The following is a 27,684-nucleotide window of genomic DNA, read 5'->3' as shown; positions in this document are numbered from 1 at the left end:
CCTCATACATAGTTTGAATGTTGTCATACACATTGCCTTTGTTTGAAGCTCTGAAGAAACTTCACTGACCCAGTCTATGTATAATTCCCTTTAATGTTAATTTCCTCAAGCCTAGACCTTGCACAATCTAGTTCACTAGGCCCTGCTAGCCCACATTGGTTAGAAGTCCATTCTTGTTGTTAGGCCACTGTAGTGTGCCTGTGAGCAGTCTGAATCCATAGACTTGAGCATACATGGTACATGAGGGATTTAGCCAGGAATCTTCACTTAAAGAGAAGTGGAAGCATGTGGTTACAGATTCTCTGCCATCTAACCAAAGCACTCATTTCATCATTAGTAAAATGTTTTCTGAGGCTAAGCTAGAGCTTATTTTTTTCTGAACTTTCTTTAGGTAAATGAAACAATTATTGCATTATGCAGTATTGCAGTAGGCTCAGCTTCATCTTATAGACCAGGAGTCAGCAGCCTTTCAGAAGTGATGTGCCGAGTCTTCATTTATTCACTCTAATTTAAGGTTTCGCATGCCAGTAATACATTTTAACATTTTTAGAAGGTCTCTTTCTAAAAGTCTATAATATATAACTTATATATTATTGTTGGTATATAAAGTAAACAAGGTTTTAAAAATGTTTAAGAAGCTTCATTTAAAATTAAATTAAAATGCAGAGCCCTCCGGACCAGTGGACAGGACCCAGGCAGAAAAATCAGCTTGCGTATCGCCTTTGGCACACGTGCCATAGATTGCTTACCCTGATATGGACGAATACAACTGACCATAACCGGAATATCAGCTATGATACCAATTACAGCCAGCACAATAAATGCATTATGATGTATCTGATAGTCAAATGTTTTATCACCATTATGAATGCAATTCACTAAGCAGGAAGGGGAATTAAGACTGAATGAGGACCCACTCCTACTTTAATAAAGTTAATGTGTGCAGAATTGATCCCAAAAAACCTAGAAATTAATTCTGTATTGCAGTAGGCACTAACGGGCAGCCATTAAGTGACAGGAAATTAATGCACAGCTTAGGCAGTTATTTAATTGTTTTGAAAGGCTCAAATTTAGACATACTGCAGGGATAATTTACCTGAGCCTACATGAGGCAAGAACAGAATCTGTCTTGCAGACCAACACCTGTCTGTTAGCAGAAATGCATGTCATCCCAGGAAGCCATGCAGCTGATCTGAAAAGGTTGCCTCACTCCTGACACCTCTGATTCATTGACACAAAAAAATCTGAATCAATTAAAAGGTTAAGAGTATTACAGCACCACAGTACTTAGTCCGAGTGAGTTTCAAATCTAGCAAAACACAGCTGATACTTAACTCCACTGAAAGCACATAGTTCCACATCTAACTTTAATAATAAGGGGCGAGGGTGGAGTACAGATCTGAATTATGTCCCTCCAAAATAGAATTCAGTTCAGTTTTCAGTTCTATAGTAACCTGAGTATCAAGTGGTCTAAGCACAGAACTGAGTATGTGATGGTCACTAAAAAGAAGTCCCTCCCTCCCCTGCTTAGATGGGAGTCACTACCAGGAGTTCTGAGTTCTAGCCCCAGCTGATACTCCTTTGGAGACCTTCAGGTAAGTCACAATCTCTGGCTCAGTTCCCCATTGTGATGTTTGTAAGTGTTAAGTATTAGTAGTAAAAGGGGGTAGACTTCTCTTTGGATTTTCAGAAACACAAGGTCCTGAGAAAATATGGATGAATTGAGATTTTAAATCCACTTCTTAAGGCAGCCATGCATTGTGTCAGCAATAATGAAAATGAGGTTTCTGTCATCTATACACCAGGAGATCTGCGAGAGGAACTAAAGAACATGAATAAAAGTTTATTTAACATTCTGTCATTCAAAACAGTCATTTATACGATGGATTGCCACAAGATTAGGCAATAAGTTCAAGTGTCCCTGAAGTCTGACTGGCAGATAGTTTTATGTAGATGATAGAACTGCAGAGCTTAAGGTGACCTGCAAAGGAAAAAAAAACTACATCTATGTCTCTTTCTTTCTGATATATGGAGAAGGCATCAAAGTACCCTTGCACTCCCATATTAACCACATTTTTTCTTCTACATTAGAAATTCAGATCAAGTCTCTGGTTTTCCTAGAAGGCACTACAGATACTGGAGAACTGGTAGACTAGACCAGATAAATCATGCAGGTGAAATGAAACTGGACATTATTCTTATGCAGACTTTTGAAACATAAAAAATAAAATTTTAATGTAGTGCAAATGCCTAAAAAATACAATGAAGAAAAGTGACCTTTGCTGAACTTATCTTCTATTCAGGACCTCCAAAAAGTTCTCCAGGAGAGCCAACTTTGACATCCCTGATTTAAAAAAAAACAACAAACAAACAACAAACAAAAAAAACTTTAAAGCCTTCTGTACATACATAAAGCAGGAAAAAGTCACATTGTTTTTCCTTCCCTCCCATTACAGGTCACTTTAGAGCCCTTCCCAGTCACAATTTTCAATACAGATTCCACCTTGTAAAAGGATTTGGATTTTGGGAAAGCTCCTCTATTCTACTGTTAACATTTCAGCAGAGAGGGAAGGTTTAATAAGTTACCCACAACATTCCAACCCCTTGTTTTTTATGTTCCACTTTTATCCCACTCCACCTGACTTGACCACCCAAGGTAGATCACTTGGCATTCTAAAATCTCAGCAACTTCACACACTAGGAGCCCATTGGCTTGACCAATGTGGGGAGTACTGGAAAGCACTGAGCTGTGAAAAATTACAACTCTCATACAAAATAAAGCTCTGAGCATGGAGTCATTGCATTCCTCAAGTGAACTGCTCCAGCCAAACCTTCCTCTGCAGAGAGGTAATGAGCAGAAAGCACAATCGTACTGAAGAGTTAGTTTTCCTAGTCTGTAAAAGTGGCTGCATAGATACGAAGAAGGCACCACGTGAGCTGGAAGACTAAAAGAATACAAATCTAAACTCAGAGTAAGATGTCTTGCATATGGAATTCTTTACCCAGAACTACTCAAGTAATTAGAACACCAAACTTGTAAAGTGTCACATTTCATTAAGTGGTCCAGCAGCTCATGCTCAAAGGGAGAGCAATCCGAGTTCAGACCCCTCTCCAGCATCCTTGGATAGCAGTTGGTGTAGATGGTTTGGGATTTGAGAAGATTCACATGTCTTCATCCTCTTTTTCTAAGAAATCAGTCAAGGTCCCGTTGTCTACAGGAATTAATAAATACTCCACTCCATCCGTTCCCTGAAAACGGACACACACTGTCAACACAAGACTGTGGCAAAGAAATTGCACTGATGCAAAATGAGCCACTAGACAACACTGTTACAAACAGCACAGATTCGACATACCAACATGGCCTTATGTAGTGAGGTGCCCAGCCAGATCAGTGTTCAGTGGTACTAACTACAATATTAATCCAGGAATATTTCCTTAGCATGGCAACAGGCAAAAAAGCACATTGAAATAAATCGGCTCATATCTGGTTTGGGAGACAAACCCCAGAGCTTTAGAAGACAGCTGACTCAGTTACCCTTGCATATTACACGAGAGAGTGGGAGTAGTCCCTATTCACTTCACTTAAATGATTTACTGCCTCAGAACTTGGGAATGCGGTCTCATTGCTGGAGCTCGCTAGCAGTCTCCATTCCGGGGACTCCAAGTACAGACTTCAAAGCTTGCTAAACAGTCTCTTCTAGTTATCCAAATGCTTCAGATTGCTCCTCGAGATCTTCAGGTAATCAGGGTTCCACTGCATACCCAAAGGAGCTCTGTGTTGTTAAATAATTAAGCCGTGGTGCACTTTTCTGCAGTCTCTTTCCATTGCACAGAATGTTGAGAGACCTGCATGCAAAAGTGGAGAGCATGCTATAGGCCTTCAGCCCTTCACTAATGCACCATTTGTCTATGCTTCAAACAGTGTACTTTGGACATTGGTACAGCTCATCTCAGGTAAACTCAACAGCTGCAAGTAGTGAAATAAAAAGTAAGGCCACCAGCAGTAGTCACAGTCAAGATAACAGTTGCCTAGCTCACCCGCTTGGTCCGGATGAGCTTGTGGTCCCTGAATTCTGTCAGCTGAGCCCGAAGAGTCAGGTCACTGTTCACAAAGAAGGCCTCCCGACACCGCTGGTAGAAGTCTTGGAAAGATAGTCCTGGGTATGGAGAGGAGTTAAATAAATCAGGACAGCCAGCATGCAAAGCAGATTCATGTGCTCTGGTAGAAGGCAGAGTTACTTCCTCTCCTGCAGTCCTGAAGGATAGCTTGCAGTGCCTGCTCACTAGAAAACAGCATTACTGGGACATCCAATTTGAGGAGCCCCCTTAAAGAGAGGAGGAAGGAATCTCCTGCTATTTCAGCTGCTCCTCTGATCAAATTCAGAACATACATCCTGACCATATTTAATGCATTTGTCAACCACAGCTTTGTCCCACAGAGACAGCCAAGCTAGAGGGAGTTCAGGAATGGAAAGAGGCAGATCTGACAAGACAAGATCCTCCATTTGGTAAAGACAAACTTTCAGAGCACTCAAGTGCACAGCCCAGTGTGGGATTCTCTTTCACTACACAGCTCCTATATTACTGAATCTTGATCTTTCTAGATTAATACTATGCCATTTATTTGCAAATTCCAGAGCATTACAGACTAATCTGTAGGTATCATAGGGCAGCAAGCCAGGACAGATTAAGTGGCTTGACTAAGGTCACACAGCTTGTCAGTGGCAGAAGTGGTAGCAGAACACAAGAGGTCTTGACTCCTTGTCTCCCCTAATCAATTTGTAACTGAGCCCCACGTGGAGGATTTCACTATCAGACTGGATGACAGTAAGAAGAGATCCTCTGAACTCAGCCATTCATCCGATTTCACGTCACACACCAGAACACGTAGCCCAATGCACAGCACTGGTAGAGATGCTCTGTGCTAAACTCACATTCAAAAGCCAGTAGTTTCAATAAATCTGCTATGGCAACACATGCTAAAATGGGAGAACCTAGCTTCCACCTTGACTGAACCGCCAATGGTGCCACATCAGATGAGAGAAGAAATGCCACGTGCATTCCTACATCAAACACCAGGTACCTGGGTAAGATGGGTTATCCTTGTTCTCCAGATGATACTGGGCCAGCAGTCTGAAAATCCCTCTGTGGAAAAGGAAAGAGAGGCCATTACAGAAACGTTAAACAATTTTTCTTGAAGAACAGAGTCTTGTGCGTACACAGCAGCTGGAGGAAGACTTGCTTTCCAAGAGCCATTCATTTAAAGTAGTCCCATTCCTCCATCATGTAAGGGCTACTGATCACTTGGAACCCAAGTTAAACAGTGTCAGAAAGCTGATTGTTCTACAAATAAAGCCCAAATTAAGTTATCGTTCCATAGAGCAGGGGTGGGCAAACTATGGCCCGCGGGCACCCCTGTGGCACCGCAGGGCTAAAGCAGGCTCCCTGCCTACCCTGGCCCTGCACTGCTCCCGAAAGTGGCTGGCACTATGTCCTTGCAGCCCCAGGGTTAGGGGGTGGGGCAGAGGACTTTCTACACTGCCCTTGCCTGCAGACACCGCCCCCTGCAACTCCCATTGGCCGGGAACGGCAAGGTAAGCAGCACTGGGCTGGAGCCCGCACCTCGAACACCTCCTGCACCTTGCACCCCAACCCCCTGCCCTGAGCCCGTCATACCCCTCCTGCACCCCAACCCCCTGCAGAGCCCCCCCCCCACACTCTGCACCCCTTCCTGCACACTGCACCCCCTCCCACACCCCAACCCCCTGCCCTACATTCATGTCCCTGCATGCAATTTCCCCACCCAGATGTGGCTCTCGACCCAAAAAGTTTGCCCACCCCTGCCATAGAGCCCAATAGAGAGGACTCAGGACTACACTCATGTAGTCAACTAATTATTTTATTGTTGCCCACTACAAGCAAGAAATCAAAAATGGCAGGTCGTACTGCAATGCAAAGCAATTCTGTAGTTCATACACTGCATTGCAAAGCCAACGAATATGCTGGTTGTGGAACCTGCCCCTTTCATGCAGTGAGCAATATTCACTATGAGTTACAGAAATAACAAGCTTGACTTTCTTAGTCAAATAAGATGCTAACACTGAAGTTATTTAATTATTCTCTTTTTCCCTTCAGGTTTTCAGATTAAAACTTTGAATTTGTATTTTAAAGGAGTCTGAGCTGGATTTAAGGTGAAAAGTCTTAGATGTTACCATACCCCCATCCAAGGGATGGCTGCCAAGACACACACAGGCTCCTCCATGGACAAAAGCAAGCTGTCCAGTATTGTTAGAAACAGACTGTGTCTGCAGCCACACACTATGTGCAAATGCAGCAGGAAGTGCTATAGAAGTTGAGATTGAGTTGTGCCTGTGTGGTGATAGAAGCACCAATACAGCAAGCCAGATCCTCCATTTTTTATTTGTATGGCAAGATTCTTGGTTGTTAGAATGAAAGGTCTATTAGACCACCCCAGCACACTAGCTATCTATTTTCTCTAGTGCTATACATCAGTGGCTCCTATACTATGGTCCATGGTGAACTTGCTGGTCTCTTGGTGAGGACTCTACACGTTGTCTCCAGCTGCTAAATGGCATGGAAAGCAGCTGCAAATAGACATGTTCCCAAAGCTGCAGTTGCTTACGTGAAAAAGTAACAGCTGCCACAGGAACATTCTGCAATATTGAATGGGCAGGGAGATGCTCTGCAAGATAATCTCACTTTAAGAGCTGTCACCTTGCTCCTTCACCATAGGGCTCATTTCACTGACTCAGAAAGAAGTGCTGAGAGAGCGGGTGGAGCTTCCCCCAACTTTTCACCCATCAATGACTCACTAAGCAGTCTGAAGAGGGGCACTAAGCAGAACACAAGATCCAAGTCCTTGTGTAGCCAGACTCTGCTGGCACTTCAATATTTTGCATTCTAAACTTCCTCCAGCTAGACAGAGATCCATGCTGCTGAGAGACAGCCAATGTGGACCTTGCTTTCAAATTATGAGAAAAGAAGTGAAAAAGGATGGCATGTGGTTAAGGAACTGGACTGGGACTTAGGAGATCAGGGTTCAGTTCAAGCTCCACCATGGTCTTCTTAATGACACCAGGCAAGTCACTTAATCACTCCATGTCTCAGTTCCCCATATGTAGAGTCCTGCGCGGATATAAGTCAGTATCGGCGGAACCGCAACAGTGAAAGGAGCAGAACGTGGGGTTGTTGCTCCCAGGAGTCAGCACCCTGCGCCGGCAGCTCCTCCAGCACCGCTGTACTGCCTGCTGCGCCGCCCCCAGCCCTGCCCCCTCCACACAGCTGTCTGTCTCTCCTGTCCGAGGATATGCGTGCCGCTTGCACACAAGAGCACAACCAGGCACAGCTGCCTGTGAGCCTGGTGTCCACCCCATTGGGAGGTACAGACACACTGGAGGAGCTGCCGACATGGGGCACTGGCTCCTGGGAGCAGTACCCACGTTCTGCTCCTTTCGCTGCTGTGGTTCCTGCAAGAGCCCTGAGGTTCCGCGGATACCGGTTTATATTCATGGATATAAATTTGTATCCATACAGGGCTCTACCCATATGGAAACTGGGGATGGGAACCCTCTCTCTCTCACATCCTTTTTGTCTCTTATGTATATAGAACGTAAGATCTTTGGGATCGAGACTGTCTCTTACTACATGTACACACAGCACCTAACACAATCTTAACTGGGGCTTCTAGCTGCTAGAATGATAATCTGATAGGTTCTTACCTTGCATTGGGGGTGAGGCTGTGCAAGACATGCGTTAGGGAGCTCAGAGCCAGAGACCCAGATTGCTGCACTAAGAGCGAGTTCTCATAGGAGGTTTCTTCCAGATAGGGACTAAAAGTGGTTGTTTCATACCAGAGCCAGTTATAGAGGCTTTGTTTTGCCTGATCCCACACTAGACACACACACACAAAAGGGAAGAAAGGAAAGACAGGGTTGCAGATTTAGCTTCTCCCAGTCATACAATATAAACCATCTTAATGCAGCAGCACCACCTTAGAGCAGTGGTCCTCAGCCTTTCCAGACTACTGTACCCCTGAAGGCCAAGTGCTGCTGCATGGGGCTGAAGCATGTAACTTAGCTTCACGGGGGCCCCTGGGGTGTGGGGCCCTGGGCAACTGCCCTGCTTGCTACCCTGTAATACCAGCCCTGCACTTACAACCTCTCTAAATCCATCCCCTGACCCCTGATCTAGACAAACTGACGTACTCCCTGGAAGACTTGTGTACCCTGTGACATACTCCAGTTGAGAACCACTGCCTTAGCGAATCCTCACTTACATAGAGCAGTATTATTTAGCCAGCCATTTACACTCAGAGTGAAACGTTCCCTGCACCAAAGAATTTACACGCACACTGCGCACATCCCCTTTTCCATTCCACTTTCAGTTAGCAGCTACAGGATAGCACCAGTCTGAACAACGTGGTGTTTGAACCAGTGATTCAGCGAAGCGTCAGTAATGTATAGATAATCTGACAGTAATTGGCAGCTATAGTCGTGTGTTTGTACAGCCCCATGGGCAATGGGGCTCCCACCCTGACCATGGCCTCCAGGTGCTAATAGAAAGCTAGCTGTACATTATGCACCCACGGGGCAGAGATAAGGCAATGCAAGCAATATACAGAGAGCATTTAACAATCCCAGAAGGGTGGTTTTTCTGGAAGCACAGTGGAGGAGACCAAGGCCCTGGGACTCACTGAGTGGAGCATTGATGTGATCGATGGAGGCGATGAGGTGGATGTTGGGCAGGGATGCTAACTGTGCAAGAATTTGCTGGCTTTTGTCTCCTCTCAACATCTTGCTGTCCAGGTTATGGATGAGGAGATAGAGCTCCAAGGAAGAATCTACAAAGGGGGGAAAAAAACAGCAAGGGAACAGTCACACTAAGGAGCTGCACGAAGAGTGAAGCGATTCCTCGTTCTCACTGTGGTTTGAGTGTAAGCCAGTCCTGTCAAACCCCCTGTGCACGTCCATCCAGCACTCCAGTGTCAGAGGACTTGGCCTTTCAGCCTGTATTTCAGGGCATCTGAAATATTTTATACAAGCTCTTTCCACTGTAGCTCTTGCCACCACTGCAGCTTTCCTTTCATAACCCCACTTTTGCTTGCTTATAACCCGTCCAGAAGTTTCTCTTTTGGGCTGAAGCTTTCTATGCCTTTAGTTCTGAGCCTCTACACCAGTGCGGGTCGCGGCCCAGGACTGGCTCGCAGAACAGAAGGCACTAGGTCACAGCAGCACTGGTCAGCACCGCCAACCAGGCCGTTAGAAGTCCCATCAGTGGTGCTGCCCAGCTGGTGCCTACCTGTTCTGACACCGCACTATGCCCCAGAAGGGGCCAGCAGCAGGTGCAGCTCCTGGGGGTGGGGGCGCCACAGGGCTCCGCATGCTGCCCCTGCCCCAAGCACCGGTTCCACACTCCCATTGGCCAGGAACCAGCCAATGGGAGCTGGGGGGGCAGTGCCTGTGGGTGAGAGCCACACGGAGCTTGACCTGTTGCTGGCCGCTTCTAGGGAGTGGCACGGTCCGCAGTGCCAGGACAGGCAGGCAGGAAGCCTGCCTTAGCATCCCCACTGTGCCGTTGACTGGGAGCCACCCGAGATAAGCCTGCCTCCCAATCCCCTGCCCCAGCCCTGAGCCCCCCCAAAACCCAGAGCCCCTTCCTGCACCCCAAACCCCTCATCCTCAGCCCTACCTCAGAGCCTGCACCCCCGTCCCAGAGCCCTGACCCCCTCTCACACCCCAACCCCCTGCCCCAGCCCAGAGCCCCCTCTCACACCCTGAACCCCTCATTTCCAGCCCCACCCCACAGCCCTCGCCCCTGCACCCCAACCCTCTGCCCCAGCCCAGAGCCCCCTCCCAAACTCCTTATCTCCAGCTCCATGGGGTCACGGGCATCAAAAATTTTCTTCAACTGGGTCACCAGAAAAAAAAAGTTTGAAAACCACTGCTCTAGACAATATGGATTTAATTTTAGGAGCGGGGTTTAAATACAGATCTGTTCTGCTACTTCTGAATTATGCAAGAAAGAGACCAAATAAAACCCGCCCACTCATAAAGGATCTGAGCCAAAGCCCACTGACTTGAACAGAAATCTCTCTCAACATGCCTTTAAGGAGCTCTGTATGGGTATGTCTACACGGCAGCTAGGAGATGTAAATCCCAGCGCAGGTAGCGGTACACATGCTAACCTGAGCAGAGCAGTGTGGCAGTGGTGGGCAGGTAGCCTGAGCAGCCAAGTACAATCATGCCCAAGCTCCTAGGTATATGCTCCAGGGGCTAGCCCTGCATGCCACAGAAACTAATTTTTAGGTGCTAGCTTGAGCAAAGCTAGGGCCTGTATAGCTACCCAAGCTGGGAACTGCATCTCCTAGCTGCTGCAGAGATGTACTCTAAGACTTGTCGACACACAGAATGCAAATGGGTGATCTTTAAAACTTCAAACTTGGCCTGTTGCTGCTAAAGCTCCCAAAGAAACAGCTGCTTGGAGAGCCAGTAAACCCTCTGACCAGCCATTAGCCAATTATAAATTCTGTTTTGTGCAGAAATCAAGTAGCTACTCAACTATCCATAGCCCTGGGTTTTCCACAGGGAGACAGCTAGAGTTTAGCACCTGTGATGTTGCATAAGAACAGCCACAATTGGGGGACTGCCTCCAGCCAGCCAACCTTTCCCCTACCCAGTCTCTGTAGGAAAGCACAAAGACAGATGAAGGATGAACATGGGGGGGGGGGGGGCAGAGAAGAGTTAAGGCAACATCATATATGCACAGATGTAGACACACAAAATTTACCCACTGGAACTGTACACACACACAGCATACAGCTATACTGTTACATATGGAACTCAGCAAGCACTCTGTATATATGAGATGACCCATTTAACATTGCTTTTAGAACCTGAACTCCCACATCCTACTCTGTTTGCTCAAAACAGCCATCAACAACAGAGGGGTCTGCATACATTAAGTTACATCGCTTGTCCCCTTCAGTCCATTAGACCGTGTACATTCAAAGCTCAATCCAATGTCTGTTGAAGTCTATGGCAAGCCTCTTAGGCCAAGGTTTTCAAAGGAGCCTAAGAGAGTTCAGCCCCCTACTCCCATTAAATTTCAGTGGTATTTGGGCATCTGGGCTCTTTCAGGCTCTTGAAATTTTCACCTCTTAGCTTCAATGGGTATTGTTCAGGCCTTCAGGCAACCAGTAAGAACCTCCTTCTCCCATCCACCTTCATACAAAAAGCTTAAGTTTTACCCTTATTCTGTTCTATCAATGAACTTACAGCTGAGGAGAAATATGGCACAAACTCCTCCAATGAACCAAGTGAAGAGACTAAGCACTCAGTACAGCAGACATGAGGCTCTCGTGCTCATTGTCAGAATGCTCATTTTCTCACTTTTCCTTGAAAATGTGTCCAAGCTAACATGCTGAAATTGAGGAAAGGGAATGCTGTATTTCCAGGTACTCAATTTCAAGACACCTTCACACATTTCACAATCAAGAAGCCAACACCTTGGTGCACTGACGCATCTTTCAGAGAACTATGTATATTTTCCATGAAGGCCACAAAATCACAAGACAGGAAACAGAACAGCAAGAGTCAACACAAAGATTGCGATTGAGCAAGTGGGAAGTATATGTGATTTCAAGGAAGACACCAGACTTGCACAAGCTTTTCCAAGATTAGAGAGAATCTAAGCTTTAGGGCATCTGCCCAGCCTCTTTACCTTCTTTAAATCTTTTCATGATCAAGTCTAACTGATCCAGAGGGCTGCGGAAAGTCCCCACGTGATCCAGCACCTCCTCTGTTATGGAGTTCAGAATCTGTAACAGAAAAATGCAAGATCACTATCATCCTGAGGGACTTCTGATAACTATGGGCTTAACATCGAATCCAAGAGTTGGGCCTTAGCTAACACCAAGGATCTTCACCAATTCCAGCCATCTATGGCCAGTTCCCAGCATAGCTTCACATGGTGCAAATCCCTAGGGTAGTCAAGGTAAGTCATGATTTTCTCCAGTTTCAAGCAGAGGTAAATTGTATTGGAGTATGTTGCATATTATGGGATACCTCATCTATACTAGGGAGTTTGCACTAGTTCAGGTACACCAATCCCCAGCGTGGTCAAAGTTTCTTTAAACTCAAGGAGAAGGGAGAATGGGGAGTGCTATTCATTGAGGAGTCTGTGTTTAGAGACTGGGAAAGCTTCCTGTGGGGTACACTAAACATTTTGTATTGGAAGATTTTAGTGGCTGCAGGTAACAACCAGCAACTTAAAAACCTCACAAGCTTTGTCATACTTACTGATCTCACAGTGATGCTGGGGAAGAAGCCATTGACAACAAGGTGAACAGAATCCTGGAGCAGAGAGGTACGAAACTTCTCCAACAGATCTCTCTTTGAGCCCAGTCCATAAAGCACAATACTGAACCCCAGGCTGCAGCAAAGAGAGCAGATTAAAGGAATCAAACTGACAGATCCTTTTAGAATCTCACATCTGTTTCCATTACATGAAACAATCTGATCTCCTCTCCTCCTATAATCTTACAATTCTAAAAAGAGTCAATCAAGTCTAGGGTACTTCAGCTTGCAGCCAGCCAGTCCCACAGTTTGTATGGGGTTTGAGATGAATGGGTATGGTGGTTCCGTGTAACTAACAGGAGTGTTTATCAGCGTGCTCAAGACCTGGGAATTTGCTGTCCTCACACGAAAGGGATACTTGTCTGAAGACTATCAGGTCCTCTAAAACAATGCAGACTAACATGAAAATTGCTCACAAAGGCACTGCATAGGCCCCTCCACCAAGCTATTCAGGCACAATAAATTCAGCTTTTCCCATGAATCACAGCAGTTATGAGACAACAAATGGAAGCCTACCAGTTGCTTCTGATGTGTCTTTTCTAGTCAAGATTTCAAAATCAAAACATGCTATTCTAGTACTTGTGGTTTAACCTTTAACTATCCAGTGTAGCCAGAGACAGGCAGATACAAGGATGCTTTAGGACACTGCAGATCACTGACCTCTTATGAGGAGAGGCACAGCATCTAAGGCTCAAAGGAAGAATGATGTGTCAACAAAAGAGGGAAGAGTGGGCCAGATCCCAAGGTGCTGTGTGCAAACAACTCCCATTAACTTCAATGCAAGCACGAGACCTCTCTGGCTCAACTAAAATATTTATTGTAAACCTGTGTTGCTCTTACTCTCCACACATTGCATCTGCCACTCCTCACCTGCTCCCTCTGCCTCACCAGCCTGCCATCTTTCTCACACTATCCCATATGCCCGGGACTGTCCCATGAACCACGACACTGCAATTTCCTCCTTGCACCACACTCCTTTCGCAAAGCCTTCTAGCATTGATGTCCTCCCATACGTCTGTACCTGCCCTCCTCGGAGCTACTAGCCTCTGTATCCTTTGTCTCTGTTAGAATTGAATCCTCTAGAGGCAGGGACCTTGTCTTCTGTAAAGCACCATGGAATCTTATAGCTCTATAAGCAACACCCAGTATTAAATACACCTCTACCCCGATACAACGGTGTCCTCGGGAGCCAAAAAAAAAATCATACCGCGTTATAGATGAAACCGCTTTATACTGAACTTGCTTTGATCCGCCAGAGTGCGCAGCCCCCTCCCCAGTGCGCTGCTTTACCACGTTATATCCAAATTCGTGTTATATCGGGTCGTGTTATATCGGGGTAGAGGTGTATAATGGAAGTGTGCCCCCAATCTCGCTTTCTCTCACAGAAATTGACACAGAATTCCAGCTCCTACAGTCCTCAACAGACACGGCACTTTTCTTCTCGCATCTACTACTAACTATTAGATCCCTCATGCTAAGAAAGCTCACTATTACACCACTGAAGAAAACCAGATTCTATGAGAAGTGGTACTGGCGATTTGCTAACAAACTTGTACGCTCTAAACTGTCTGTCTCCCTTTCCTCGTATACTTGACTGTTTATAAAACATACTAATGAGCACTTATTGCTCCCATCAGCTGGGGACACTACACCTCTAAAAACCCCGGCTGTTCAGCTCATACAGAGTAAATTTTGCACAACTTGTCTCAAGAGATGCATTACCCAGACTGCGCCCTAAGAAATTACACTTGCTTATCCTGCAACCTCAGCCCTAATTCAGTCAGTGAATCATTCCATTGACCATCTGTGGGACAATGAGTTAAATTAGCAGAGGCTTTCCTGATGGTATGTTGGGGACTAATGTTCACTGAATCTTCTTAGAGGAATCCATAGATACTTACTGTAACTGCAGCATCCATTTGGAAAACAAGGATTCATGCTGTTGGTTTAGTTCCTTCAGTTCAGCAGTGAAGGCAGGGGGAGCCTTGTTCAGGAGGACAAGCAATGTTTGCTGTGTTTAGAAGGGGAGAATGGGACAGTCATACAGGGTTTAGGGTTGAAGACAATGACTAAACAGGTGTCTAAATGTGTGCCTGGAGTGCGTGACTGAACCCTTATAAACACAGCACTGATCCAGCACCTTCCCCTCAAAGATCAGAATGCTTTACCGGTATTAATTAAACTGCAATACTCCAGTGGGAACAATTAGCCCAGGTTTGCTGATGGGGAAGTCAAATGACTTGCCCACTTTTACACAGGAACCTGTGGCCGATCTGAGAACAGGATCAAGGCTGATGCTCAGTCCTGTGTCTTGGACACCCCATTCTGCCTCACCTTGCAGCATCTGGGCATACTGCTACTGAGACAATGGCACATTCACAGCTTCTTCTGCACCAGCAGCTGGATTTTCTCCGCTAAGCATGCTCTGCCAATAATGGGTGCACCGAACCAGAGACAACCCCATTAGCAATGGGCAAGACCAGAGTGCCCATCAATGTGGTTTGTGTTAGTTCAGTTGATTCAGTCACTATAGGGTTAAAGGCCATGAGGTATTATGTTTAAAGAAAAGACTCCCGAGTATTAGAAAACAAATAGGAAAGAATTCACCTGCAGATCAAAACTAGTCTCACCAGAGAAAGTGCTATGAGAAATGTATTACGAATCTGGAGGGCTAATTCAGGCTTTTAAAAGACGTGCCAGAGTCCTGATGTGTAAGCTAGCAGCGCTACTTATAATGTTGGCAACGAAATTGGAACTGCTGTAGCATGAGACCTATGCAGGCTTCAAATTCTCCAATTAATGCATCCACTTCCCACCCCCATGTGGCAGAAGGGAGTTTACTCTGGAGAGAAAACAGAAGGGAACTGTACTATTTCGAACAAACAAAACTTTCAGAGCATCATGCTGCCCATCAGTCCCTCTGATATCAGCAGAAGATTTAAAACTGCATGTATGGATTTCCCAATACACAGGAGTGTCCAATTTAACTACTTGGAATCCACCAGAGTTCTCCCTGGGTAATGCATTATGCAGAATCCAGGCAGCTGCCAGTAGGTAATCTGAAGGCATGTGTTTTGGTAACATGGAGTTAGACCAGTAAACCCCGACACAAAAATCTTATGTATTCACCAAGCAGACAGCAGGTACCAGTACATGTTTCTCTGAGTCCCTGCTCCGGAGGGTACACCTTTATTCACTCTCCGTGATACATTCAATCCACGGCCTCTCCATGGGGAGTGTCAACAAGTCCTCCATTTTATTTTTTTTTTTAAAAAGACACCAGAGTTAGATGTCTACTGGGAACCAGATTGGGATAACACTCCTTCTCACACATATACAGAGGTCAATGAATAGCTGTCAGATAGTAATGCTTCGGGCTGGCCCCAACCTGGGTGGGATTTGAACCGCAAACCCAGAGCTGAAATCTTCCCCCACACCTCCCCTCTTTTCATCTGGGGGAATAGATGGGTTTTTACTTTTAACAAATTTGTTCACAAAAGCCAGACTTCATTGCTGCCTGGGTTGGTAGCAGATTTCATTGCTGCCCTCCATTCGTATCATCCCTTTCTACCTCCTCTGCATTCTGAATTCTGGCGATTGCAATGTTCAATCAACCTATTAGCCAGCATCTACTACACACTTCCCTCCCCTCCGTTGCTACCACTTTCTCAGCCCCAAAGGTGGGAGCGCTAGAGCACAGAAGGCGATAGCAGTTTAACCACCCTGTCACCTGACCCTACTCAGAGCAGCTGTACATCACATAATAGTTCAAACACCAATGTACTGTAGGCACACTGTCTACACTAAGGCTCCTGCTACTGATATCTCTAGTACAGCTGAACTGGTGGTAGCAACAGGGCGGAATTTCAAGGGGGAAAAAATCCACCACAGACAAGACCTTCCATTCTGAAGGTGGTTTCATCTGCTGCAACTTTACCTGATCCAGCTTTCTTTTCTGCAGCTTCTGAAGGGTTCGATCAGACGTTAGAACTTTGGAACTACTGTGTGCCTCAAAGTATTCTTCCACCAGGTTGCTCTGAAAAGGCAGAGTGAAAGCTCAGTCTCAGGCAGGTTCTGTGGACTTGCTCTCTCCATGCCCCTACCCGAGGCTCAAATTGCTGTTAGGATGCCACTTTACGGCCACACCCACTCCTCAGTTCAGAGGGGATGGGGTTGAGGAGAAAACCTAAAGCAGAGATGCCAACCTTGTTCTCAGACTTCTAGGAATGTTTATAAAAAAGATTTGTGAGGAATTAGGGAGGCTGCTTTGACATCTCTCCCCCCACCCATCTGTTGGGGAGGGGGAGGGGCTGAAACCCTATCCCTAAACAGGGAGACAGAGCATAGGAAAGCTGCCCTCATATGCCACCTAGGGCCCTTAATTCCTTGGCCAATGCTAGGTCTGGACCTCCTTTCCAGAATAATCCTCCTCCATCACGTTCCTGCTCTCCTCCTCCTGCCACTTCTCCCCTGCCATGAGGGTCTGACAGGAGACAAGCCACAGCAATTGTTAGGTGCGTCTGGAATGCTGGATTCACCACCCACGCCACAGGCAGCATGTTGTGTTCAAACTGCCCCATGTGGGCCCTGCTGGGCTACATTAACATGCTCTAAGTATCTAGAGCGCATGATGGGTGGTGAATCTAGCCCCACCAACAATCACTGTCACCAAGCATCTCTGAATCTCTCCTATCAGGGCTGTATTTCCTCCACACTCACCGTCATTTCCTCCTTCAGTTTCTTAGCTGGTGTTTTTTTGGAAGCAGGAGCTGCTCTAGTTTTACTTGGGGTCTTTTGGTCCAATATGACATCATTAGTTTCTTTGTGGTCCTTGTCTTCTTCCTCCTCCTCCTCAGAGCATGAAGCAGAATAGTCACTCTCGCTGTCTGAACGCAAGCTTGGAGCTAAGGGGAAAGCATTTGAGAGCTGGTAATATCTTTTTACAGAGAACCCTTATTACACATTTCCTGTAGCCTAGGTCTCCTCTTACACATTGTCTATCCTCTTTCAAACATCCAAGTCCTAATCCGATTTCATAGCCATCATGCTACTCAAAAAAAAAATCCATTCTACATAGACCTGAAAATATGCACACTGCTCTCTTTTTCCCTTCTCTTTCCAATTATTTAGTAAGGCTCTTCAAATTGGCACAAGCCTCAAAGTGCGGCTCTACTCTGAAAAGTGATGCTAAAAATGACATTGTGGGATTCCATATTTCTCTTAAAGATGCTACATCAGTCTATACTAGTAAGAAGAGTTATTCCACCTGCCAGTCCTCCAAACATAAGTTGGGTTCTTTCTGGCTCATGTCACCACTAGCAAAAAAGGGCTTTGCCATGGGAATTTTACTAACAATTCAAGAGTGAGAACAGAATCTGGCTCACTCTTTCGTGGCTTTGAAGCGCTAAGGAGCAGTAATTTTTTAAAAAGTGCAAAATGTTCAAAAGCACACGAGTGGTTTAGAAGACCAAGTCACTTTTGAAAATGAAATTTAGGTACCTAGGATCCTGAGATCCCCTGACTGTCACTTAGGCACATCTGAAAATTTCACCCTCAGCCTAAAAAGTGACCAGTTATCTTTATGCAGAGTGCATATCCCACGACAATTTAACACAAACTACACACAAATAAACACAATTGCAAGAACATAAAAGAGGTCTTAATTTTCTGAATTATAATAATCTATAAACTTCCCAAAGTGAGGTTCAAACAATCTTACTGGAATGGAATTTTTACTAGAATTTTCATATATTTCTACTACAGATGAATAAAGCCCAAACAACTGAGCTTGTCAGATTAAAAGCTAATCTGCCTAGTTCAGTGGTTCTCAAACTTTTGTATTGGTGACCCCTTTCATACAGTAACCCTCTGAGTGTGACCCCCCCCCACTCAAATTAAAAACACTTTTTTTTTTTTAATAATTTAAACATTGTCATAAATGCTGGAGGTGAAGCAGGGTTTGGGGTGTAGGCTAACAGCTTGTGACCCCCCTGCATAATAACCCGACAACCTTAAGGGGTCACAACCCTGTTTTAGAATCCCCTACCTAGCTCAATTTACTGTCACATATACACATGTTAAAACGTGTAAGAACATGACATGCAAATCTCTCCCACACTGATCCCACACATTTGAAGCCAGCTAATGACTTGAAATCATCTACTACAGATATAGAATATTAAGCTTTTCAGAGTGACTGGGATTTTAACAGCTTCTTAAATCAGTTCAAGTGATTAAGGTTGACGAACACAAACTCCCAGCCTACAGCGGACAGAGATTAGAGAGTCTAACAGAAGAACTGAATTCCTCACATTTAGTAAAGCATCTGCATACAGGGGATTATTCACATGGTTTTACCTGCTAAGACAAAAGTCACTGAAGTAAGAGATTAGGTGCTGCCACTCACACCCCAACACCTCAGAAACAGTATCGTGCAGTGAAGGAACTATGTATCCCAAACACTGGCTCAGTAAAGATGGTTACTGTGCTATTTTTACTTGAGAGTCACTTGAATTCTCTATGCAGACAGCAATGTTCTTGAAGCACCCATGGGGTGATAAATACATAAGAATGGCCCTACTGGGTCAGACCAAAGGTCCATCTAGCCTAGTATTCTGTCTTCCGACAGTGGCCAGTGCCAGGTCCCCCAGAGGGAATGAACAGAGCAGGTAGTCTTTAAGTGATTCATCCCCTGTCGCTCATTCACAGTTTCTGGCAAACAGAGGCTAGGGATACCATTCCTGCCCACCCCGGCTAATAGCCATTGATAGACCTATCTTCCATCTAAAGAACTAGATACATTCATGGAGCTCAGACAGCAGGTTATTAAGTAACAGAACACTAAGATCCACCCTAAGCTTTTACTTAACAATGCTACTGTACTCCTGTAAACTGGAGCTTATTGCAAATGGTGCTCCTTACCTGACAATCTCTTCCTGAGTCTATAAGGTGTTGTGGACACAAATTCATTCTTTTTACTCTGCAAGAACACAAGTATGTTAGTAAAGTCACACATGCCCTACCAGTAGCAGCACTTTGCCAGGCAAGGGCCCAGGGTTTCATTTCTGAGCTCTCTTTCAGCTGGCAGGGACCTGAGAATGCAGAAGCGGGAAGCTTTGCTTGGGAGAGGAAATTCCTTGTGTTAGATGACCACCTTTTTAGCCCTGGGGGAATGGGGATCACAACTCACAACCAGGATGCGGAAACTTCAGAACCTCTTACCCCTGAAGGAGCCACATGGAAGTGACGACAGTGGTAACACTTCTGCCAGACAGAGCCATGATGCGCTAGGTCACATATTCTACTCACCAAAGTCACTTGGAGTTCCAATAAGTGAGCGACTAGCAAAGCATAAAAGACCACTCAGAACAGGCTGGCAGGGTTGAGAAGCCCAGCAGCAATGTAATGTGTCTGAGGAGCACTGAGCAGTTTTGTTCAGTCACTGTTTACTTAACCCTGTTAAACAGATCATTTCTGTTTTGTGGGGGAAGGAGGTATGATTACATCTTATGTCCAAGAGAGTTTAACTTTAGAACACATAGGATGTGCAGAGCCACAGAGCCTTCTCATCTAGTTAAACACAATATATTATCAGGACATCAGACAAAAAACTCCTAAGGACAATTTTGCTAAGATATAAACAGATCCTCCCATGGCAGGGCCCTGGTAGGTTTCAAGACCGTTTTTTGTAGCTTTGGACCTTGGTAACACATTTAAAGTGCAGCTCTAGTCTTAAAGTGACTATATACAAATGTCAGTCCAATCTGTGTATGTTCAGTTGCATCAATTTACTTTGTGTAATAAGTAGGGGGGTTTGTTTTGTTTTTTGCTTTGTATTCCTGTTAGCAAGCAAAGTCAATATAGATCTGCAAGAGGGAGCTGGGTTCTGCTGCAAAAACTGTAAACTAAGTTCCAATTGTAAATTCTTTATTACTGGAAAGTAACCCAGAAAGAACACAGAACATTAGAACTGCGTAGATGATGTGTGGAACCATGATGCCATCTTTTAGACTCACTTTTCAGATTAGAACAGCACTTTAAATATGCTTCAGAGCACTGCACACACCTACAGTATGGTGCTATATAAGCAATCATTCACTGGAGTCTGGTCTCTATTTCCCAGCATTCACTTCATGAACTCCTCAAGGGGCAGTCCTGCCCTGATGCAATCTCAGCAGACTTGCCAAGGACTAACTGAATTATGGAGACTAAACTACCCTCTTACCTCTAGGCTGTCCATCTAGTTCAGAGTTGAAACAAGTTGTTGGGGCAGCATAGAGGAAAGCTTGCACAGCTGCTGCATAAAGTCTGCCTGTTTCGTACTGTACCCGAGGACGACTTCGGTCTCATCAATCTTTCCCCAATATTAGATTTACATTATTACTAGTGGACACTAAAGTGACTAAATGCTAATGAGCCACCACAGTTTGCAGCATTTCTGGAGCACTCACATCCTCCAGTCCTAAAATTTATACAATTTCCTCCAGCACGTTTTACAAGCTGCTGGAAATCTAAGCATTTAATTGCATATTAAAGGGATGTCAAACATGTCCAGTTGCATGAGGCAAGGGAACCATCTCTCACCCATGCTAATTAGTCTTACAAATCTACTGATCTGCATGTTCACTCTAAAGCCCATAAATCCAAGATCCTCATTTGCGGCAGTTCCAGCGCTCATTTAAACCCTTCCCTGCCTGCTTCGAAATGGAGACATCTGCACTGTGAAAAATCTAGGGAGGTGATGGGTGGGGAAAGGCTCTTCAAGCCCCAATCCTCATGATAATCAGATGGTTTGTGTTTTAAAATAAGATCAAGCAAAAAGCAGTCACTCACCTTCAGCTGGGCTTTGTTTGAAGCAGAGTACTCTGTAAAGCAAACAAAACAATGAAAGTACCATATATTTCCAGCACTGCCAGCTCCTACAAACATGGGCACAAGATGCTCATGTTTCCCCAAGTAAGAAATGCAAGCATCCACTCTCAGTGTCTCAGAGATACTGTCTCTGCATGTTAACTCTCTGGCCAGTCACGCTCATGGGTGCAAGGTGCAGCAATCTGCAGCTGCCCCAGAGTGGGAAATACGCCCCACGAAAGGGGCGGTGGTGCTACCACCACTGGTGGCTTTAGCCAGGGTCCATGGGTACTGGAGACTGACAGGAAATGTCAAGTGAGCAGGAAGGGGTAAAGGTTTAGGTAGAGTGGGGAAGGACGGGGACAGCAAGTAAGGCTATTCTCCATGTCTAGTCCAGCAAGGAGCTGTGGTGCGGGCCAGGAGCGGGAGCCTGAGCCAACCCTGCAGTAGGGGTGTCCAGTTCTTGCACTCCAGCCATTGCAGCTTGGAGCAGGTAACTGCCTCCCAGGACCCTTGGGGAGGAGGGAAGCAGGGCTGGATGCGAGGCATGGAGAGGAGGAGCAGGGTTGGCTGTGGTATAGTGCACCCATTGAACTGGGGAACTACCATGGGGAGGTGCTGAACAAGCACATCTACAGGCTGGTCTGTCCCTGTCCCTCTCTGGGGCTGCACCAACCAGCTCCAGACCCCATTCCAGAACACAAGTCGGGGCCTTCATGCTAGGGTTGGAATGCAGCAAAGGATATTTCTTCTCCCTCCTCCTTTAGCACTCAGATAAGGACATAGCACAGGCCACATGTTGAAGACCGATTGCTTCCTGGACCGCCCCCCTCCCTTTCAAGCTCACACACCAAGCCAGGTCAAGACTCCAAAGCCAACAGTTAGGTAAGGGTGAGGGTATGGGCCCCGTTTATTCCAAAGGCCAGCTTGACATGCCATCTTTGCTGCGAGACGTGTCTAGCACTGATGCTCCATTCTCTCTGCTCCCTGTGCAGAGCACCCCCTGCATATTCTACTCCCCAGTGCACCTGTACAGGGGCTGCCAGTCTAGTCCTTCACAGTCCTCATTAGCCCTGATTTAAAGAATACTCAAGAGAAGCATATGCAGCAAAGTCAGAGGAGTTTCTAAACTGACAACGTTACTGTGCATTGCAGCAGCAGAAGGGAGAAGCAAACACATTCTGCTCTAAGCTAGTAGGAAAAAAAACAAAACAATCAAACAGCATGATCCACAAGAGAACTAGAGCACCAGGCAGACTAAGCGGTACTATATACAAAGCACAAAACTAACCCTGGAATATCAAGTATGCTGGGAGTTGGACCCTGAATGCCAACCTTCTTAATTGCCATTTGTGCTGGGATACACCGGCTCGCTACTTCCCATCAATTCATGAAAATGTCTCAGAACTTACTCTTGTTGCTTTGAGGGGTGCTGGCTGGCTTCTCAGGATACTGGGAGGATTCAAAGGTTACATTCTTCCCTGGTGTCTGGGCTAGTTCAGAGGCTTTAAATAAAATAATAGTTTCAAAATGTGTTAGGCACAAAACACACACCGGACAGCTGTGGGTGTGTCACAGTGACACACAGAGTTCTTTGCCCAAAGTAATCTCTTACATAGTAACCCCATTTCCCAATCTTTTCAAGGAGCTGCACCAGCTATTTCCCTTCTTTCTCTACCTTTGAGAGTAAATTTAGTACTCGTGAAAGGTTCTTCAAGACTACACTCTTCTGCTGATCCACAAGCCAGGTACAGAGTTAGCCTGACGTAAGTGTCACCCTAGTGGAGGGGCCATCCCTTGAAGTGAGAGAATATTTTAGTCATGACACTTGGTCCTCTGTCTGAGGCTGCTGAACTGGACTCTCTGGTAACGGCTTATGTGTTGAGATCATCAGTCCACAGGGAACTGGACTAAACTCACATTTTATTGACTCTCTTCTGATAATCATCAGTGTGGGTTGGATTTGAACTGGTGACTTGAATGCAAAAGGCTACGTATTGCAATAACAGTACTGAGAATCTAAACTTCACTCAGTTCACTCAACTAAGACTTCAGCTTTACCAGCAAGAATCTCTCATTCCACTTGGCTTGTTCTAACGCATAACAGAGCTCAAACTGTTCCAAACATCACACTCCGCCTGCAAGACTAAAGGATGGATCAGCTCAGACTCTGCTGTGGGATTACGGCATGCACAGTGGAATAGGAGACACAACGAAGCCCAGCATTACAGTAAAGGAAACCCAGAGCACCAGTGGTTAAAGCCCGAACTACTGGTGACACATAATATAGTGGATGTGAACCTCTGCATTAACACATACTGAAAGGGGACCACTATAACATGAGGGCTGCCATTACAGAAGAAGCAATCACCAATATGTCCAAATCTCGAGCTTCTGTTTCTCAAAACTTTTGATCCAAAGCTAATCATAAGACTTCTTAATAGTACTTTTTAAATACAAGTAAATTACAAAGAGGCTGCCAGACTAAGATTCCAGAAATAATTTATTCACTTGATAATACTGAAAAGACAGACATACCCAGCTCTGCCATCTTGCCAGAACGTTTTGGAGTCTGGAATGAGTAAATTTCACCCCCACCTGCACTGGAGCCATTTCTCAAGGAATCTGTTAGAAAACACATAAAGACAGCCATACTGGGTCAGACCAAAGACCCCTCTAGCCTGTCTTCCAAGAGTGGCATGCCAGGTGCCCTCGAGGGAATGAACAGAACAGGTAATCATCAAGTGATCCATCTCCTGCCACCATTCCCAGCTTCTGGCAAACAAAGACTAGGGACACCATCCCTGCCCATCCTAGCTAATAGCTATTGATAAGGCCTATCTTCCATGAATCTATCTAGTTTTTTTGGACCGTTATAGTCTTGGCCTTCACATCCTCTGGCAAGGAGTTCCACAGGTTGACTGTGCATTGTGTGAAGAAATATTTTCTTTTGTTTGTGTTAAGCCTGCTGCCTATAATTTCATTTGGTGACCTCTAGTTCTTGTGTTATGAGGAGTAAGTACCACCTCCTTATTTACTTTCTCCGCACCAGTCATGATTTTATAGACCTCTTTCATATCCCCCTTCAGCTTGAAAAAGAGACAACTAAAAGTCCCAGTCTTATTAATCTCTCCTCATACAGCAGCCGTTCCATACCCCTAATCATTTTTGTTGTCCTTTTCTGAAACTTTTCCAATTCCAATACATCTTTTTGAGATAGGGCAACCACATCTGCACACAGTATTCAAGATGTAAATATACCATGGATTTATAGAGAGGTAATATGATATTCTCTCTCTTATTATCTATCCCTTTCTTAATAATTTCTTACTCATGGATACATAAAAAGCACTGACATATTCCTAAACCATGAGAGTCAAGACTATGACTTTTTTTCATTGAACTTGAAAGGACTGTTTGTGTTATGGAAGTGGGAAAAATGCCCACACGCAGTCCAAGAACCATTAGAACTTAACCAGTCAAAGTTCGTGGTCACTGGGCATCACTCCCTGAAGCCAAATAATTGTTTGGCTAACAACTCCACTTTTACATATTACAAGAGTTTTCTGAATTAGACACATACTATATCTTCCCCAGAAATACCTTCAGCACATGCCCCCAAAACAGCCACATAGTTCTGCTCTTCCAGGATCTCCTGGGCCTCATCATCATCAGAAATGTTCTCAAGTTTCTTCACAAATCTCTTTATATTGAGCGCAAGTTGAGCTCTATCCTTCCGCACTTTAACACCTAGAATCACAACCGCAAAAACATAACTTCTGATAAGCTAAATTTAATTAATGGTATTGCAGTAGTACCTTGGAGCCCCTGTCCTAAACCACTCTCTTTCTCCCACCCCCTCAGAGTTGTGCTAGGGGCTGTACAAATAAAATAAAAACCACAGACCCTGTCTCCAATGCTTACAATTTAATTAACCAAACCTGCAGTGAATGTCTCTGGCTTTTAACATTCATATGGAAACTCAAGACAGCACCTGTCCCAACTGCCAAACAGTGATTTGGAACTGATTTGAATTTGGAACTGAGACATTAACATGACTGGTTTTTTTTTTTTTTGTTTTGTTTCATAGCTACTTCTAGATTTCATACCAAGTTCTCAATATCCATATAAGTGATGACATCAGTACAATTCTGAAAGTGTTAATTGCTACTGCAGAGTTGCACATATCAGGATTTGAGGCCCATAAAGTCTAAGGAAATCACACTGAACACCATAAAAAGACACCCCAAGCCAACTGTTTAAAAGGAGATGCTCACATGACATTACCACTGCTGGGAATATGAAAATTGTTAACATTCAAAATTTTCAGGAGCAACTAGTGATTTTAGGTGCCTCCGTTTTCAGATACTAGTTATCAGGAAGTGCTAAGCACTTGCTTTTTGAGCAACCAGACCCCTCCAAGATGAAGCTGGGCACCCAGAGGCTACCAATCATTTTGACGACCCTTAGCCTTGATACATTTCAATATCTGCAAAATAAGTTGCCTATTTATGCTTAAACCACTAGTACCTCCGTTATCAGAAATGTGCTTCAGAACATCTTCATCTGCCACAAACCTGGCTTCCAGGACCTTGTTTCTCTTTAACTCCAGCTGACTCATAGCAGACAACCTGCAATGCCAACAAGCGTTAACGAGGTGGGAGGCCGGGCACTGCCCACCCCTCAGAGCACCACGCAAACCCGCAGCTATGCACCCCCCATTTCCGGGCAGCAAAGCACCACGTGCACCCGGCCGCAATAGCCGCCTTACAGCTAGGGAACTGCGCACGTAGACTTTGCAAGGCGGGAGCGGCCTGGCCCCCAGCTGCCCGCGGAACTGGAGACGGAGGCTACACCTGGCTCGAGCCCCGCCCCACCAGTTCCTCTCCCGCCCCCGCGGCTCACAGTAGCTCCAAGGCGGGTGGCAGCGGCACGAGTCGGAACCAGGTGCATCCTTCCTGCCTCTGGGCCGCACAGCGCGAATCTACCGCCCTCCCGGGGGAGGGGCAACAGGGGCGGGGACTGCGCTGCACAAATAGGAAACGCAGCTGCGCGAGATCGATCTTCTCGCCAGCAAATCAACAACGCCTCAGGCTGGCTCCTTCCGCCCGTCCAGGAGATACTCGCCCTCAACCAACCACGACGGGGGCGTGGCCAGGAAGGTGTCCCGCCCCCAGACTCCTCCCCCTTCTAGCGCTTGAGCGGAGGCGCCCCGTCTAGGCCTGGCGCGCCTTAGCCATGGGCGGGAGCCAGGGTCCGCGACACTGACTTACTGCTGAGCCGGGCACCGCGGCTCCGCTCGCGGGCTCTGCCCTCGCCGTGCCTCGGGGCCGCGCCGACCCCTTTGTAACGCCGGAACAAGCGCCCGACGGGCAGGGGCCCCGGCGCCTTGTGTAATTTCGGGAGGGCCCCTATCAAGCGACCTGCTTACAGCGGCGCCCGCGCTGCGCCTCTTCCGCCTGGCGGGAGCCGCCTGCTGCTGCAGAACCGCAGGGCCGCCCACAGGATGCCGGGGGCCTGGGGTCTTCGGCGGCGGGGGGCCCCGCTCCGGGACCCGCCGCCGAAGTGCCCCGAAGACCCGCGGCGGGGACCGCCCGCCGCCGAAGCTCAGCTGGGAATTCGGCGGCGAGGCGTCGCGGGTCTTCGGGGCACTTCGGCGGCGGGTCCCGGAGCGGAAGGACCCCCCGCCGCCGAAGACCCGCCTGCACTCCGGGGGCGGGTTCCGTTTAGGCGGGAATTCGGCGCGGGCCCGTCCGCCCCGGAGTGGAAGGACGCCCCGCCGGCGAAGAGCAGAAGCAGAAGCAGCTCCAGGACCCCGCTGCAGGGGCCCCGAAAGCTCTTGTGGGGGGCCCTGCGGGGCCCAGGGCAAATTGCCCCACTTGCCCACCCCCGGGCGGCCCTGCAGAACCGTTTCCTGAGGCGATCCCGCAGGGCAGGCCTGGCCCGTCCCCGCCTCGCTGCTGTGCCGGACAGCGCGCCCGGAGCCCGGTCATACGCCCCCTCGGCGTGGCCTGGCTCGGACACGTGTAACCTGTCACGCTTTAGGGGCGCCATAGGTCGGGTTCCCAAGGGCAGGGCGCAGAGAGGTACAGGTGGGGGTACCTGCAGCGGGGGCAATCAGTGGAGGGCGGGTGCACTAGGGCTCCCCGTGAGGGCAGCAAGCCCAGCACCCAGCGACAGCCCTCAGTCAGCGCCTTCCTAAGGGACCCCTTTCCTCAGCGCTGTGGGGGAGGTGGGATCCAGCAGCTGGGGTTTGCAGGGGCATATAGATCAACCAGCTGCGGGTGCAGGAGAAGGACCCATGGGGCTTTCTCTGTTGTGGAAAAGGACCCGCTGAGGACCCTGGACAGAGACAGGAAGCTCCAAAACGAGGCCATTTGCAGAAACCCTTTAAGTATGGTAAGCCTAGTTACTCAAACGCTTCCTACCGTTTGTTTCATTTAACAAATGGGGTTAC

At 46.6% G+C, this 27,684-nt stretch overlaps 2 protein-coding genes across 8 annotated transcripts in view; one reads left to right on the top strand and one right to left on the bottom strand.

The window, feature by feature from the left end:
• Positions 1-6,492, top strand: part of NIF3L1 (NGG1 interacting factor 3 like 1) — a 34,024-nt gene extending 27,532 nt beyond the window's left edge. The window contains exons 7-8 of one of the 2 annotated variants that reach the window (XM_050916659.1): positions 1,532-1,595; positions 6,139-6,492. In XM_050916659.1, the coding sequence (XP_050772616.1) occupies positions 1,532-1,557 (26 nt within the window). In that variant the 3' untranslated portion in view covers positions 1,558-1,595; positions 6,139-6,492. Of the gene's footprint in view, positions 1-1,531; positions 1,857-6,138 lie in introns of those variants that run through there. The other variant, XM_050916658.1, reaches the window with a different exon arrangement.
• ORC2 (origin recognition complex subunit 2) lies at positions 1,824-26,519 on the bottom strand. 6 transcript variants are annotated; one of them, XR_007768368.1, is made up of 18 exons: positions 25,999-26,106; positions 25,758-25,858; positions 24,831-24,977; positions 23,766-23,852; positions 22,640-22,732; positions 21,210-21,241; positions 19,299-19,356; positions 17,097-17,281; positions 16,315-16,413; positions 14,279-14,388; positions 12,321-12,453; positions 11,743-11,839; positions 8,717-8,863; positions 7,743-7,914; positions 5,087-5,148; positions 4,042-4,160; positions 2,262-3,249; positions 1,824-1,981 (listed from the first exon to the last, which is right to left on the bottom strand). XR_007768368.1 is itself a non-coding variant. In XM_050916627.1 (17 exons), the coding sequence occupies exons 2-17, from the start codon at positions 25,846-25,848 to the stop codon at positions 3,163-3,165; spliced, it is 1,719 nt and encodes a 572-aa protein (XP_050772584.1). In that variant the 5' UTR covers positions 25,849-25,858; positions 26,501-26,519; the 3' UTR covers positions 1,824-3,162. The 6 variants fall into 6 exon arrangements, 4 of the variants coding, with proteins under 4 accessions (XP_050772584.1, XP_050772583.1, XP_050772585.1 ...); XR_007768369.1 differs by having other exon boundaries at positions 2,278-3,249; XM_050916627.1 differs by lacking the exon at positions 25,999-26,106 and adding an exon at positions 26,501-26,519 and having other exon boundaries at positions 1,824-3,249.
• Positions 26,520-27,684: the final 1,165 nt, after the last annotated feature.

The sequence above is a fragment of the Gopherus flavomarginatus genome, chromosome 10 (assembly GCF_025201925.1).
Source record: "Gopherus flavomarginatus isolate rGopFla2 chromosome 10, rGopFla2.mat.asm, whole genome shotgun sequence".
NCBI lineage: Eukaryota > Metazoa > Chordata > Testudines > Testudinidae > Gopherus > Gopherus flavomarginatus.
Note: the sequence above shows the minus strand (reverse complement) of the source record. Positions and strands in the feature narration are given on the sequence as shown.

Excerpts from the sequence above, each read along its gene's own strand:
- ORC2 (XM_050916627.1), bottom strand. The coding sequence starts at position 25,848 with ATGAGTCAGCTGGAGTTAAAGAGAAACAAGGTCCTGGAAGCCAGGTTT. Across the intron at positions 24,978-25,757 it reads GCACATTTCTGATAACGGAG|GTGTTAAAGTGCGGAAGGAT; the intron begins GTACTAGTGGTT and ends TTGTGATTCTAG. Across the intron at positions 4,161-5,086 it reads GGATAACCCATCTTACCCAG|GACTATCTTTCCAAGACTTC; the intron begins GTACCTGGTGTT and ends CTCCATACCCAG.